Genomic DNA, 15,320 nt, shown 5'->3' with positions numbered 1-15,320 from the left:
AGCGGCGGTGCTAACTGACCTTGATTCTGTAGTGCTCGTGGTAGTCGACGTGAGAGTTCTAGTTCCGGATCCCGATCCGCTAAGGGTGCTCGTCCTCGTACTTGTAACTGTGGACGTGAAAGTTGTCCCTGGTGGACCTCCATTGCTTGACGTAGACGCGCCCTCTACAGATACAGAAACCAATATCACAGTGTCCACACCGGTTGTTGTCAAGACAGAAATAAACGTCGAATCAGAGCTCGTAATCGTGTTTGTAATAGTAGACGTATAAGTTCTTGTCGTCGATCCTGTCACCGTGTTTGCTCCGGTGTTACTCGGGTTCGTAGAAATTCCCGTGCTTGAGCCGTCTACGGTGTTTGTCCTTGTCCGTGTAAAGGTAGATGTCGCTACACTACCCGGGCTCGTGTAAGTACTTGTGATAGTTGTCGTAAAGGTTCTTGCTTGGGAAACGCCCGAAGTTTCCAGAGTTCCTGCGGTGCTTGTCCTCGTTCTTGTAAAGGTAGATGTTGCCACACTTCCCGAGCTTGTGTACGTACTCGTGACAGTTGTTGTAAAGGTTCTAGTTGGAGAAGGTTCAGGAGTCCCTACAGTACTAGTCCTTGTTCTTGTAAAGGTCGAGGTGTCCACGCCGCCTGAGCTCGTATACGTACTTGTGAGTGTTGTTGTGTAGGTCGTTGGTGAAGTTACTATAGTGCTTGTTCTTGTCCTTACAAACGTAGATGTTACCGTGCTGTCTGAGCTAGTATATGTACTTGTGGCGGTTGTCGTATAGGTTCTCGTTGATACTCCTGAAGTATTTGTTCTAGTCCTTGTAAACGTTGATGTAATCGTGCTACCAGAGTTGGTGTAGGTACTTGTGGCTGTTATTGTATAAGTCTGCGTTGGAGAGGCACTCGATATAATTGTTTCGGTCCTAGTGAATGTAGATGTTATCGTATTACCTGAATTCGTATAGGTACTCGTGATCGTTGTAGTGGATACTCCTATCTCTGATACTAAACTTGATCCCGTTGTAGTATTCGTCCCCGTCAGTGTAAAAGTTGATGTGAAAGTGCTACCAGAGCTTATGTATGTGCTCGTGCCAGCCGATGTGAATGTATTAGTACTTGTAGCCCTGGAAGCCTCTGCTTCTGTTGTTGTGAATGTCGATGTGTATGTTATAGTCTGTGCTCCCGTTAAACTTGTAAATGTCGATATGAGCGTGGTTCCCGAACCAGTAGTCGAGCTTAAACCAGTTAATGTGGAGATAACAGTTGACGTAAAAGTACTTCTTGATATTGTGGGAGTCGAAGTTAAATCCCTTGACGTAGTTGATGTGAGTGTACTTGGTCCAGAAGTAGGCCCACTGCTAATGAATGTGCTAGTAAATGTTGAAGTAAATGTCACTGTACCCTGGCTGGTCCTTGTGCTTGTGAACGTTGAAGTATACACACTCCCAGGATCTAAGATTGTACTGGTGTACGTTGATGTATACGTGCTAGGAAGGGTTGAAGAATATACACTGGTGATCGATGACGTGTAGGTGCTTCCGAGAGTACTGGAAAATGTTGATGTATAGATGCTGGGTGCCGAAGTACTTATGCTATTAGTAAAGCTAGAAGAACTTGATATGCTGTAAGTCAAACTAGAAGAATACGAAGTGCCGAAAGTACTAGTGGATATCGTATTTATATTTGAAACTGAGCTTGGTATAGTAGAAGTCATGCTGGATGGATATGAACTTGTGAAACTACTGGTGCTTGTAAATGAGTATGAACTTGAAAGAGAACTGAAAGAAGTACTCGAGAAGATCGAAGAATAGGTATCCGAATACGAACTAAATACACTACTAGAGTAAGTAGAAGTGTATGAAGTGTAGGTCGAGGTGCCACTAGTGCTTGACCAACTTGATGAGCTCGAAGTTGAAATGGTATTAGTTGTCCACGTGTTGGTGGCTGAGGAGCGGCTCATGTCAGTGTTAGTAAGACTTGAAGAGTACGGAGTCGTACCAGTACTAGTGATTACTGACCCGTATGTGTTCGAGGACCCATTGTCTCCGTCGTAGTCTGAAGGCACTTTTGTAGCTTGATAGCCGCCTCTAGTAGTATACGAAGAGCCATAAGTCTTAAAAATATTAGTCGGTAATTGTTACCGGATGTATTTGGAGCATAGGTAGGTAGATATGGATGTTGAGAGTATGAGAATATGAGATGGGGAGTAGTTAAGGAGGTTAAGGGGTATATATAAGTGTTACTTGCAGTTGTAGACCCAAGGCCATGTGAAGTACATACGCTGACGACAGTGCTATACTTAGTCTATAGTTAGCTTAGGCTTGACTCGATTTAACAGACGACTTTGAGCGTCGTTATAAAAAGATAAGAACTGCAGAGGTGACGTATTGATGGATACTTACAACATCTACCCATATAGTGTCTACTACTGTTTCTGTAATTGTATTTGTGACGACCTATCACAATTTGAAAGTCAGTAAGGAGTTTAACACATAGGTCATGGTTTGATATAAGGCTATAAATTGCATATCAAGCTGATAAGCTGATACAGCTTCAGTAAGAGACTTACCACTGTTGTATAATCTGTTATAGTCGAGTAATCGGTCACGGTTGAGTAGTCTGTTATGGTTGAGGGTGCCCATGTGCTTGTCTGAGTTGTGTAATAGGTGCTGAGATCTGATGAGGTAACGTCCTAACATACATTCGGAGTCAGCAGAGTTTGATCAAAGATTAGTTCTGCTCTATGATAACTATTCATCTCGCATTGGATATCAAAGAAGCCTACTATGAATTGAGAAGCAAATAAAAGAACATTGACTTACAACGCAATTACCGAAGCCGAAGGCGTTATATCCATGATTGAGGAAGCTCTGTATGCCCGAATCTAAGGAATGAAAGCCTCCAAAGCTGTGCCTGCCGTGGAAAGTACCTCCATGATTCAAGTGGTTTTTGATACCGTCGAACATGCCTCGTGTTGAGATTCGTATATGATTTACGGCACCTTGTATGGGGCGACATCCGCACAACTGAGCTATTGTGTCTCGCCTGCCCACTAGCTGCGTTACGAGTGAACCAATGGATTGGTGAAATGGTTTTATAGCTGACTGAATGGACTGGAAATCTCCATCTCGAAGTGATCTGGCCGAGGTAATAGCGGCAGAAGTTGTCTTAATCGTAGATGATAATGACTGGAACGCTGAGTCAAGATGCTCAATAGTGCCGCCATTCCTTACGCTTCGTATCGCGCGGCTTACGGCATGGGTCTGTTGGTTAGCTGAATGGATAGCATTTACGATAGAATTGACTCCATGTGAGCCATGTGCGTTGTTTTGGCCCCCATTATGAGATGCAACAGAACCATGTCCATGATTGTTATTACCAGATCCATGGTTTGAGTTTTTGTTTCCATGTGCCGCATTATCGTGAGTACCGACAAGCCCATTATGATTGCGATTAGTTCCTTCTGAATGATGATTGTTCCCACCACCAGAACCAAATCCATTGACTCCTCCTAAGCGGTTTGCGAATGTAGCCACTATGTAAATAAAGATGGAGATCAGATAGAGGCTATGGAAGGATTTCATTGTGTCGGCCTTCCGAGATGAAATCGGGGAGGGGGATTATGAGAGAAAGAACTGCGTTCTTGATTGTTCTCTCATGGGGGCTCTTAGTTATTAGACCATTGACAAGTAGCAATCTTTGGGTATTAGCTAGAAAAGGGGCACCAGAGCACACCTGGTGGCCTTTTGGTCCTTTAAGACACCTGTATGGACTAACGGAGTAGCACATCTTGAAAAGCGATATGGCGAACACCATTATTGACTCAACCAAAAAACTCTTGAAACGTGGTTGTGAATGCAAAAGGGGTACTGGAAGGGTTGCAGGTGAAGGGTCAGTATCGTCATTCTGGACTTCGGTAATAGATATGGCCTTAAAATGGGGCTATAAAGGAGGGAGGGTGATAGAGATACACGCAATATATTAGTGATGACATTAAAAGAAGTTGATCGGCAATGGGTTATGTCGCCACATATACGATTCATCCATCGGTACTGTCAATTCTCTAGTAAAGGCCAGCTAATAGGGAACTCTAATATCATACAACCTACAATTACGCTTTTGTTAACAATCTAGGGATGTCAAAGCGGTGTGCTTATGAACTTGCCTATATGATCATTATTGCCCAGTGGAAATCTTAAAAGACGACATCCAGATTTTAGTTAAGGCAAATTAATGTATATAATGCGAGCGATGTTTCGGAGTAAGCTTAGCTCTCCATGGCATCTGAAAAGGGGGGCCAGCAATAACGTGGCTGGTCTCATAGACTTTGAGACTTGGAACTTAATCGGTGTTCAAACTTCCGATATTTGCAACCAGTAGACGACCTGTACTATGTGAATCCATGAATAAGGTAAGTAAATCAAGTACGTCTAGGCTATATTGTCCGGATGGGTGTGTAATATATCATCTGAGAGTCAAGAGCGATAGAAAGGAATCGTTCTGCCTAGAATCGGTGCTATCTGGCTGGAGCTATGTACAGTATAATACAAGTTCAACTTATATACCTACTTACCTTATGATTATAAGCTCTATGAATAATAGTACAGTATGATGTCTACTCCGGCTTCCGCCCCCAGACAACTTTGAGTGGAAAGACGGCCCCCTTCTCACTAAGTTCCTTCTCTAAGTCCGCCCTTAGGGTGTCATACCTCTCAACTGAAAAGGGCTGCTTCTCTGGCGGGAAAGCTACGATGGATTATTAGCATAATAGAGTACCTTACCCCTTGATTTAGGGGTAACTAAGGTAAATACTCACTCTTCGCAAATTTTGACAATCCCTCAACTGCAATTCCGCAGCTCCGGACACCGTCTTCGCATAAGCTGTCATCCTTATTTGTCCGGCCCATCTTCAGCACTACTTCCTCCTCGCTGATATCCGTGCATCCCACGCCCTCTAATAAGCCCTTTAGAGTTCCCCCAATCTCCCACGCGGCGCCTACGTGCTTCGCAACACTCTTCATCAGTCGGAGCAGGTCGCTGTACGCAGGCGTGCGCTCATCGCTCACTATCTCGGGCGGGAAGACCATAGTCGCCTCGCAGAGCTGGATCCAGCCGCCGGGTTTGAGAAGGGAGTATAGGTGGGAGATAGAAGGGGCGGGAGCAGGCCCGGCACCGAGTAGGGTTAGACGTTGGTGAACGAGAGAGAATTGGCCATATTGGGATTCAGGCCAAGGTTTTTTTATGTCTTGGACCGTAAATGACACATTTGGGGGAGGAGAAGGAGGAAAGGGGGCGGGGTTGAGGTCTGTGCCGACGAACTCATGCGCGCCGGCAGGTAGGGAAGGGAGAGAGAATGCTAAGTCGAGGAGCCATGTTCCATCCGCAGTACCGCTATCAAGAACCTTAACCGGTTGAGAGAAATCGACGGGTGCGCGAACGAGCTTACCACCCATAGCATCTTTAGCTATGAAATGGTTACTAGCCAAGCGCTTGCGCTCCCCCTGGCTCTCCATCCAATACTCGCTTTTTTGCTTGTCAGCCATATTGCAAGGGGTATGAGAATGAAGAATTCTAGAATGAGTAAAATTCAATAATTACGTCAAGGCCAATAAGTTGGGATGTAGAGATATAAGCTACAAGGGGTCCTTCTATTAACTATTCAAATAATAGCAATGAGACTACCTAAGGTACACTTATGGATATAACGTAATAGTATTGGTGTGTCTATCATCCTTCCGGTCCCTCGGAGTTACCGATCGGTAGCTTTTAGTCTTGGCTCGGCATCATCCATCGGTCGGTATTCACGGTTTGAAATGGGAAAAGAAAAGAAAAGAAAAGAAAAATTAATTGTCTTATACAGAGGGTATGAATTCCTCCAATGTAGTGTATATACAATTTACATCAAGTCCGCGACATGTACAATCAATTACTCTTCTCTTCGTTCTATTGTGACTTTTGCTCTTCTTCTCGTCTCTTCGCAAAGTGCTCCACCATGGCGATGCCGCCGCGTTCATGGAAGAATAGGTCTTGGTACATCACCGTAGCTTCTGCATTCTTCTTTGCACGCGCCCACATGTCAACCTCAAATTTAGCAAGGCGTTCGCTCAATGGCGATGAATCTTGTCCGGTGCCCTCCCCGATAATGGCATGTGCAAGTTCCAATGAGTCTTTCATGGCTACGTTGACACCGACTCCCGCGAACGGGTTCATTAAATGTGCTGCGTCTCCAATAAGTGTGATCCTAGGATGAGATAGGTTAGTTGATATTAATTTTTATACGTAAGATGTTGTGAAGAAATAGTTCCCCTAACCTTGGATTATGTGACCACTGGAAACCAACGGGAAGCATATAGAGTTGCCGTCCTACAGTGTCCGGATCGCTGTCTAGTACTAGCGCCTTCTGCAGGTCGGAATATTCTGGGTAAAGCGCATCGACGACTTGTCTCCGAGCATCTGGATGGGTGGGGTCGATCCCGGACGCCGAGAACCAGTCGACTGGTACACGAGCGAAGGCGTAGAGCTGAACTGTGCCGTCGCCATTACGTTGGCACATGAGCCCCTTGTTTGATCCCAAATTAAGACACATTCCTTGTCCCACGTGTGCGGATAGCTTCGGATGCTTGGCGTCAACGTCTAGGATACGACAGTCTAGGCCTGCGATGCCCGAATAGAAAGGCTCGGTATCGCTGATGCTCGGTCGGACCTTGGACCAAGCCCCGTCAGCACCGACGACGAGGTCGAAGTCGGTTTCTTCATGATTATCGAAAACTAAGGTTAATTTGGAATTCTCCTGAATGAGGATTTTGACAAGTTTAGAGTCAAAATGTACAGTCCCGGGCGCGAGCGAATCTAGGATTAGGTCGCGTAACTGAGCACGGTCGATCTCAGGGCGGTCGGCGAACTCTCCGGGACGACCAGGTTCGCCTCTACTCTCATCCATGAGAACTGTACCATCGTGCGAGAATATGCGTAGAGTCTCGCCCTCCGGTCTGGCAAGCTTCTTGAACTCTTCGAGTAAGCCGGCCTCTTTTAAGGCCAGCTGCCCGGAGTCCGCGTGGAGATCTAAGCAGCCCCCGCGATTCTTCGCATGCCGGTCAACATCTCTTTCAAAGACGTTATATTTGATAGACGCACGTTGCAACAGCTTTGCCAACGTGAGACCGGCCGGGCCAGCTATTCTCATGAATTAGAAAATGATTGATGAATCATAATGATGAATATAAAAAAATCCTCTTACCCCCGATAATTGCAACATTCAGAGTTACCATTACGTCGTTTTAGTTGATCAAGCTATACTCAGTGAGCTTCGGTTTTAGACTCGCACGTGTATATACGAAGGATGAAGGTATACCCAAAAATATAGCATCATTTAATAAGCTGCTGAGCCTCTTAGCCCGGCCGAGTAAATACCTACCTAATTAGTTGATCAGTCGATCGGTCGCCGAAGTCATAGCTAAGTCGGCGCGTTCTAACAGGGACCATAACCCCCCGAAGTTCTAAAAATGGAAAATTACCAACATTGGTAATTGAAGTGTCTAATATTACTTAAAGTAGGTACTTTATACTATTATTGAGCACCTACCAGTAGAGACGACTATACTTAGTAACTATTCGGCTCACTGGAAGCTTGTTGTCGATAAATATGTATATTAGGTTGTAAGATAAGAGAGAACGTAGGTGAAAATATGATTAAAGAATCATTAACACCGAGTGGCGTCGACGTCCACGAGATAGCGATATTAGATGCAAACGACAACCGAAACAACGAGTTCGCCTCGATTATCGTCCGAGCGATCTCGACAGTGCTTGGCGTGAGTGTGGATGAGATCCACTATACCGCAGATACCACTACCTTCATCAAGCTTGGGGGCAACTCACTATCCGCAATTCTCATTTCTGCAGAATGTCAGAGGAAAGGAATTTTGATACCGGCCGGAGTATTCCTGCGGATATCAACCGTGGAAGAGGTCATAACAACAGCTGCGAACTTGGCTCGGCGTATATCAAGACCTATACCTACGATCATAGTGACGGAGGATACTAGCGACGATGTCAACGATGATATCAGCGGAGACGAGGCATCATCCATATATACTGCGATTACGACACCGGACCCGGAGGCGGAAGACTTGTCTCTGTTTAGTTGTGGAAAGGAGGTTATCACAGTAGAAAACCTTCTGAGTAAAATTGATACCACCGAATGGACGGAACCGCAGCTTCTTCTTCTTCGGGAAACCTCTCAAAACCATAAATTAAATATATTGACTATACACGAGTCTTATACGGGCGATTGGAATACCCAAGATGTCTACGATGCGTGGGTAAATACAATTTTAGCGGAACCTATTTTCAAGGACCTCCTTGGCGACTTAGATGTTTTACCACAGCAACTTTTACTCCGAGAGATAATTCGAACCGACAGCGAGGATGATTTCCAGAGAGAGATTCGTCATGCAATTCATGCTACCGGTCCTATATCAAAACTCATAGTCATACAGTCCTCTTCACCTTCGGCGTCGGGGGAAACGGCGAAGTCTACTGCTGTGGTCTGGCGCATACATCATGCGTTCATGGATGGCTACTCTGCCCGGATTTTGCGCGATAAGATTACTCGCACCTTGCGAGGGGAGTTTGGTGTCCCTGTAGGCCCGTCATTTAGGGAGACTGTGCGTTCTCTGGGAGTCTTACGAGAAGAGAGAAGCGAATCTACGAGACGCTTCTGGGATGGTAAACGTGAGCAGTTTCCCACTGCAATCGGCGAGTTACACCTAAGTCCGCAAAGGATAGCTAAGACAGTAGAGGTGCCCCCTCAGAAATCTGTCACAATCCAATTTCCTAGTGAACAACTAGTAGAAGCCGTAACGCGGACGGGATATACCACGACGGTATTCTTCGCCGCAGCATGGGCTCTAACACTTGGCAAGTTTATGGATGCAGACCAAATCTGCTTCGGAATGGTGTTCTCAGGGCGCGATTTACCGATTCCTGGAGCTTTTGATGTCGTTGGACCTCTAATTAACATCCTACCGCTATTCGTACAAGTGCCAGCCAAAGGTGATAAAACCTCTATCGAAACGTTTCTACGGCGGATTCATGATGACATCCTCGACTTAAACAATTTCCAACATTCGGACACTACAGAGGGATTTGACAGGAAGTTCCACTCTATTATGGCTACGCAGTTCGAATGCGACGAAGAGGAGGTCCCAAACACGATGCCGGTGGATCGAAACCGCCCCGATATGCAGTCCGGAGTTCCTCTGAACATCGTTATTGAAGAAGAATGCAGATTGCAGATGCTGTATTCAACCTCTCACTTTACAGACGAAGACATAAACAATCTACAGTCTGTATTCCAAAACAGCATGAATTATCTTCTATTAGGAAACGACGCGAGTCTACTAGTATCGAGCGTAAATGACGCGCTTCTACCGCAGGATATGGAGAAGTCGATCAGAGACTGGAGTAACTGCGCTTCATCAGAGACCTTGGACGAATCCAAGGGAGATGATCTAGTAACGCTCTTCGAAAACGTCGTGGCGAGACAACCTAACGACTTGGCAATCATTCACGGCGAACTCGAGGTAACTTATGACGACTTAGACCAAGCGGCCGCCGCTGTTGCGCGTAAATTAAGTTGGATCGAACCCAACGAGGCCGTTTGCGTGTATGCCGATCGATCGGTAAACTGGCTCGTCGCGATATTCGGCGTGCTAAAGGCAGGCGGAGTGTACGCCCCGTTGGATCCCTCAGCGCCAATGTCCGTGCGGCAGGCGAATTTCATTCGGAGCGGGGCGCGCGCCGTGCTTGTTCCCTCAGGAACTACATCTCAGTGCGTCGTTTCGTCTCGACAGGAAGAGGATAGTATAGCTCCGTTTCAATGTCTGATATTAGGCGTTGATGATCTGCTCGCGTCGGCAGGCAGCGCCCAGTCACGCAATAGTTTCTCGGTATATTATCCGAGGAGGCGTATTGCCCGCCCGGATGATCTCGCTTATATCTGCTTCACGTCTGGATCGACCGGTCAACCCAAAGCTGTACAATGTACTCATAAGGGCTTAGTGGCTTTTCAAAAGGACCGAACTGTTCGTCTAGGGGCTTCGAAAGGCGTCGTGGTTGCCCAGATAATGTCTCCCGTCTTTGACGGCAGCATACATGAAATATTTTCTGCATTGACACATGGCGCCACGTTGCGATTGGCGTCGCCCGATCATCAGGGAGACCCTTTTTCGCATTTACGGGATAGTGATGCGGCTATTCTGACTCCTTCTATCGCCAAGGCACTTGATCCTAATCAGTATCCTCGGTTGAAAAATGTATGTACCTAGGTAGATATATTATGTCTTTAACTAAACAAAAAACTAATGCTTCTCTAGGTCTACCTCGTCGGTGAAGCCGTTCCCCAGTCCCTTTGTGAGACGTGGACTAAGGACCGCTCACTGTACAACATGTACGGACCAACTGAAGCGACTTGTGGCGCGACGATCAAGCAACTATTCCCGAACGAAGTCGTCTCCCTCGGTCGGCCGAACCGGTCGAGCAGAGTGTACATTCTCGATCGTAATCTTAGTCTACTCCCACCCGGCGCAGTTGGCGAGTTGTACATTGCAGGAATACAAGTATCACATGGATATATCAAGCTACCAGAGCAGAATGCGAGCCGCTTCCTAGAGGACTCGGTCATGCCCGAGACCGGTCAGAAGATGTATAGGACTGGCGATTATGCTTACTGGAATAGCGCGACTGGGGAGGTATGCATCCTCGGACGTAAGGACCGGCAGATCAAGTTAAATGGCTTTAGACTGGACCTCGATGACTTAGAAGCACGAGTCGTAAAGGCCATCCCTGGATGTGGCGGTGCTGCTATTTTCCGTCGCGACGATCATCTGATAGCAGCGTATCAAACTACTTCGCCTAATGAAGTCAGCGCATTAGATGTAAAGGCGTTTGTTGGAAATGCTTTACCCCCTTATGCTATGCCCCGGAGGATTGTCGCATTTGAAGAGTTCCCTCTTACCGCGGCGGGCAAGCTTGATTACAAGACGATTGAAAAATCCATCAATGCGAGTCTTGCGGATGCTGCTGTCGAGCTGCTGCCTCAGATGAGGAGTATGAGCGTAACTGAGAAAACAGTCATAGATGCCGTCCGCGACTTAATGAAACTCGACTCGAGTGTACCTGTAGATCAAGACTCAAATCTCACGGAGCTTGGTTGCCATTCCATCTTGCAGCTACAATTAGCGAGTCGAATATCGGCACTCATTCAGCGGCACTTTCCGGTACGAAAAGTCATCGAGAATCTTGTAGTATCACGTCTGGCATCTGCTATTGATGATGCACTCAGGGAAGAAAGTGTACTTGATCTTGCCGTTTCAGGACAACTATCGAGTCTTGTTTCTGGCAGTACAAATGCCCTCGGAGAAAGCGAGGTATCTCCTATCGAACGTGATTGGTTTTCGAAATATCAGCGAAACCTTGGGACATCGTCGTTTAACGTATCCCACGCCTCGGAGTTGGACGCGTCCTTTGATCAGCATCAGACATTGGTATCAGCTTGGAATATAGTACTTGCAAGACATGATATTTTGCGCTGTAGATTTAACCAATCGGTCGATGGTAGTGTGGAAAGGTCATATGCAGCCGAGTCCCCCATGGCTGTATACATTGAGTATTTCGATGTCCGAGCTGCGATCAATAAGGAATTCTTACTTGAGACGGAGGACCCTATCCGAGTACTGGTCTCGAAACGCCACATGCTAGTTTGTGTGAGCCATATCATATGCGACTATACAACTCTCGACCGTTTATTTGAGGAGCTTGCGGCGGTATATTTCAATGTTGATAGTGAAGAATTATCCTTAGCCCCTCAGAAACGATACCAGGACACGACTTGTTGGAATCTCGACGTCGATCAAGCCACGGCCAATTTCTGGAAGTCGTACCTATCCGGCGTCGATCTTACGGGAATGCCACCATATATGAAAAAGCCTCGTACTTCATACCACGGCGAATCGCTACTATTTCGACTCTCAAATGACACGATGTCAAGTCTTTACACAGTCTCGCGATCGCTACGTCTTACACTACATCAGATTGCTCTGGCAGTCGTGTCCATAGTACTTCAGATCGATAACCCGACAAAGCAGGACTTGTTCCTCGGCAGCCCTTACCTCGGGCGACAAGAGGATGACATGCGTACCATCGGACTATTTCTACAACCGCTGCCGATTCGTATCCGGAGACAGTCAGACCAAGACGGGGGTGATTTCAAGGATGCCTCTTTAACAACTTTCCTCCTGGCTGTACAAGAATCTTCGCGTTTAGCTCTCGGCCATGCTGTTGAGTGGGGTTCTCTAATGAATATCCTTGCATCTTCGGACGACGAGAAGTTACGAGCAGCTGCGGCTATAGCAATTCCCAACAATCCGCTGTTCGACGCCATGGTAACTTTTCATGAGTTTGATACTACTGGAAAATCGTCGTCTTCCATTATCCCCGGCATCCAGCCGTTAGTGAACTGGGCTGAGGGCGCCAAGTTCGGCATTATGTTTGAATTCTCGGCTATTAGCTTGTCATCAGTAACACTCCGCGTCGAGTACGATACGTCGCTGTTTTCATCAGATGAGGTGCGGTTATTCGTTGCGCGGATCGATGCTGGGTTTAAATATTTCTGTGAGAGCCCGGCTTCTATTAAACTTGGAGAATTGGAAGGTAAACTTTTAGATGTTGAAATTGAACGTTTATCTGGCGGGATTGAGAGTGTGGAATTTGGTACCCCTATTGCGGTTTTAGCATAGTACATAGGGGTAGTTCACGGGGGTTGATCAGGCTTGATTGCTAAGGCGTTAGGGGCTATGATTGAACCCATTTTACAGAAAGGGCGTGATACCATTTTTTTCATATTTTGGGGCTCGGGGACATAATTGATTTTTATTAGTTTAGGTATCTTTTTATATTTTGCAGTTTAGTCTTTATTTTACTTCTTCTGTCAATATTAATCTTACAATTTCCCACTAACATCTTATTCGTTTACAATAACACGAATATTGAAAGCGAAAAAGTTCATAGTGATCATGTTTTGAATAACATTATATTTCAATAAGAATGATATTTCTAGTACTTCAAGCAGTCGTCCTACGTCTAACCCAGATCATCTGCTCCATATCCGGTCCTGTCTTCTCATCCTTGACCCAATTCTTCGGTCTCTCCTTCTGCCCTTCCGGAAATTTGAACTCATAGTTGATCAATAGTAAGCATAGCACAAGTTTGATCTGTGCACTCGCATACCACCGCCCCGGACAAGCCTGCCGCCCAGCTCCAAACCACGAGTCACCGGCTGCCACAGAGCTGAACAAGTTCGCCGTGTCGATATCTGCGCCAGTTTCAGTAGACGGCGCGTAGAACCTGAGCGGTCGGAACTCGAGAGGTGACTCGTATAGTGCTGGGTCGCGCGATCGGGCATCAGAAGCGGCGCAGATATGAGTGCCTGCCGGGATGGTGAATCCATTCGATAGGGTGATCGGTGCCAATACGAGACGCTGGAATGAGACAATGCCAGCAGAATTGATGCGGCCGCTCTCTTTAAGAAAGCTCTCCATCTTGCGCAGTCTGAGTAGTGAAGTTTCAGTCCAGCCATTCGCATCAATCTCCTCAAGTGCCTCAGCACGTAGCTCCTCCATGAACTCCGGATGAGCGCAAATGTCGTAGAGGATGTGGATTGCGGTGATGGCACTTGTGTGCATTGAAGACACAATAAGGAAAAGAATTTTCAAGGCGATAGCGTCGGGTCGGGCGTCTTCGCCCTCAGCGGCCTCGGAGAGCCAACGTACGAAATCTTTTGGTTGATCATCGAACTCGGCTCCCTTCTTCTCTCCGATATGCTGCTGACGGCCTTGAATGACGGGGGCTAAGAGTTTCGTCACCTGGGCAATATCGGCACGAAGTTTCCGGCCGCATTGAAGAGTGTACTGTGTAATGGGACGCAGAGTGGGTGAGATACGCCTCATGGTCATGGAAAAGATGGCCACAGACGCGGTGAAGCCCATGATAGTCTCAAGCCATACTGGGTCTCTGGATATGGCGGGGTCATCGATAACCCTGCGGGAGGTAATTTGGCCAATTGCAGCAAAAATAATAGAAGAAGCCTTGATGGGAGTGAAACCTAGTGATATGTTAGTATATTGATAGTAGTGACATTTACTCAGCGCTTTTGATGAGAGTAAGTGAGAAGTACCTTTTGAGTTACACTGGCTGAGAATATTTTCCAGAGCTAAATCTGCTTCTTCTTTCATCTGCGGCAACAGGTTCCCTAATTTGTTGCTTATTAGTATATTTCATTTCCGTCTCAGAGGATGCGAAACAGTATTACCTATGTTTTTGGTCAATTGATGCCTCACGATATCGCGATGGATATTCGTTCCTCGGACGGCATCGAGCTTGGTGTATTTCCCCATAAACCGATCTAGGAGCTCTTCCTTAAAGCTAATCCGGTTGTCCGGCAGGTTCTTTAGCTCCTCGATAAACTTATCCGGGACTACGAGACGCTCGTTGTCGCATGTTTGGATGACATACGGAGTGTCTTTGTGCTATATAATTCTCTCAGTTGACAAGAAATGATTAAGAGCCAAATTTGGAGAGATGTCTTAAACGAACCTGTTCATAACCCTCCTCTAGTAACTGCTGTCCACGGGCATAGAATTCATCTTTAGCAGCTTGAAGCCGCAGATCGAATAAACCCGGATCAATCCCAACTCGTGGTAGTCCCTTGAATCGTCTTCTCGATGATATCCTCTCTCCCACCCAGGCCGCGAACAACACACCCACTAAAGCAATGACAATGGAGCTAGCCGACAACATACCAACCTATTATCTTCTTATTGAAGTACTGTAATATTATATTGGCTGATTCTATGATTAATGCAGTCTTATGGTGCTCTCGTATAACACATTGAACAAGAATGAGTATCACGGCACAGATTGAATTGACACTGCTAGCAACTCTTCCTTAAGCTTTACGTGGCAAGTCTCTGTAATCTATCATGGTCGTTATTGTAAAAATGTATCAATTGAAGGATCAATCCGGTAGTCAATAACATCCTTACCTTCATAGGACGATACAGGCCTCATACGATTCACTCACCTCACACGCCGATGCACCGATCAATTGCTCGTCTGATTCGGCGTAGTCGGTATCACCGCTATGATTAAGTAACAATACATTTCCGTACACATCTCAATTGCATGCGCGCGGGCGCATTTGCATCTATATTCGGCAATCGGTGACCGAAGGAATCGGCTAATGCAACGAAGGAATATGATAGCGGCGTCCGG

The 15,320-nt window shown here is 46.3% G+C and overlaps 4 protein-coding genes across 4 annotated transcripts; 1 reads left to right on the top strand and 3 right to left on the bottom strand.

Annotated features, from left to right (window-relative positions):
- Positions 1-4,605: 4,605 nt before the first annotated feature.
- Positions 4,606-5,533, bottom strand: GL218_04721 (putative methyltransferase type 11 protein; the record flags this gene model as incomplete). The annotated part of the gene is made up of 2 exons (XM_033581342.1): positions 4,606-4,736; positions 4,807-5,533. 2 exons carry the CDS (start codon positions 5,531-5,533, stop codon positions 4,606-4,608), a joined length of 858 nt encoding a protein of 285 aa, XP_033435774.1.
- A 400-nt stretch (positions 5,534-5,933) lies between these two features.
- On the bottom strand, positions 5,934-7,258 carry GL218_04720 (uncharacterized protein; the record flags this gene model as incomplete). Its single annotated transcript, XM_033581341.1, has 3 exons — positions 5,934-6,231; positions 6,302-7,163; positions 7,228-7,258. The coding sequence occupies 3 exons, from the start codon at positions 7,256-7,258 to the stop codon at positions 5,934-5,936; spliced, it is 1,191 nt and encodes a 396-aa protein (XP_033435273.1).
- A 417-nt stretch (positions 7,259-7,675) lies between these two features.
- GL218_04719 (Nonribosomal peptide synthetase 10) lies at positions 7,676-12,787 on the top strand (the record flags this gene model as incomplete). The annotated part of the gene is made up of 2 exons (XM_033581340.1): positions 7,676-10,306; positions 10,367-12,787. 2 exons carry the CDS (start codon positions 7,676-7,678, stop codon positions 12,785-12,787), a joined length of 5,052 nt encoding a protein of 1,683 aa, XP_033435378.1.
- A 324-nt stretch (positions 12,788-13,111) lies between these two features.
- On the bottom strand, positions 13,112-14,846 carry GL218_04718 (Ent-kaurene oxidase; the record flags this gene model as incomplete). Its single annotated transcript, XM_033581339.1, has 4 exons — positions 13,112-14,151; positions 14,224-14,298; positions 14,359-14,575; positions 14,643-14,846. The coding sequence occupies 4 exons, from the start codon at positions 14,844-14,846 to the stop codon at positions 13,112-13,114; spliced, it is 1,536 nt and encodes a 511-aa protein (XP_033435377.1).
- Positions 14,847-15,320: the final 474 nt, after the last annotated feature.

This window comes from Daldinia childiae (assembly GCF_008694065.1).
Source record: "Daldinia childiae strain JS-1345 chromosome Unknown Scaffold4, whole genome shotgun sequence".
Lineage (NCBI taxonomy): Eukaryota > Fungi > Ascomycota > Sordariomycetes > Xylariales > Hypoxylaceae > Daldinia > Daldinia childiae.
Note: the sequence above shows the minus strand (reverse complement) of the source record. Positions and strands in the feature narration are given on the sequence as shown.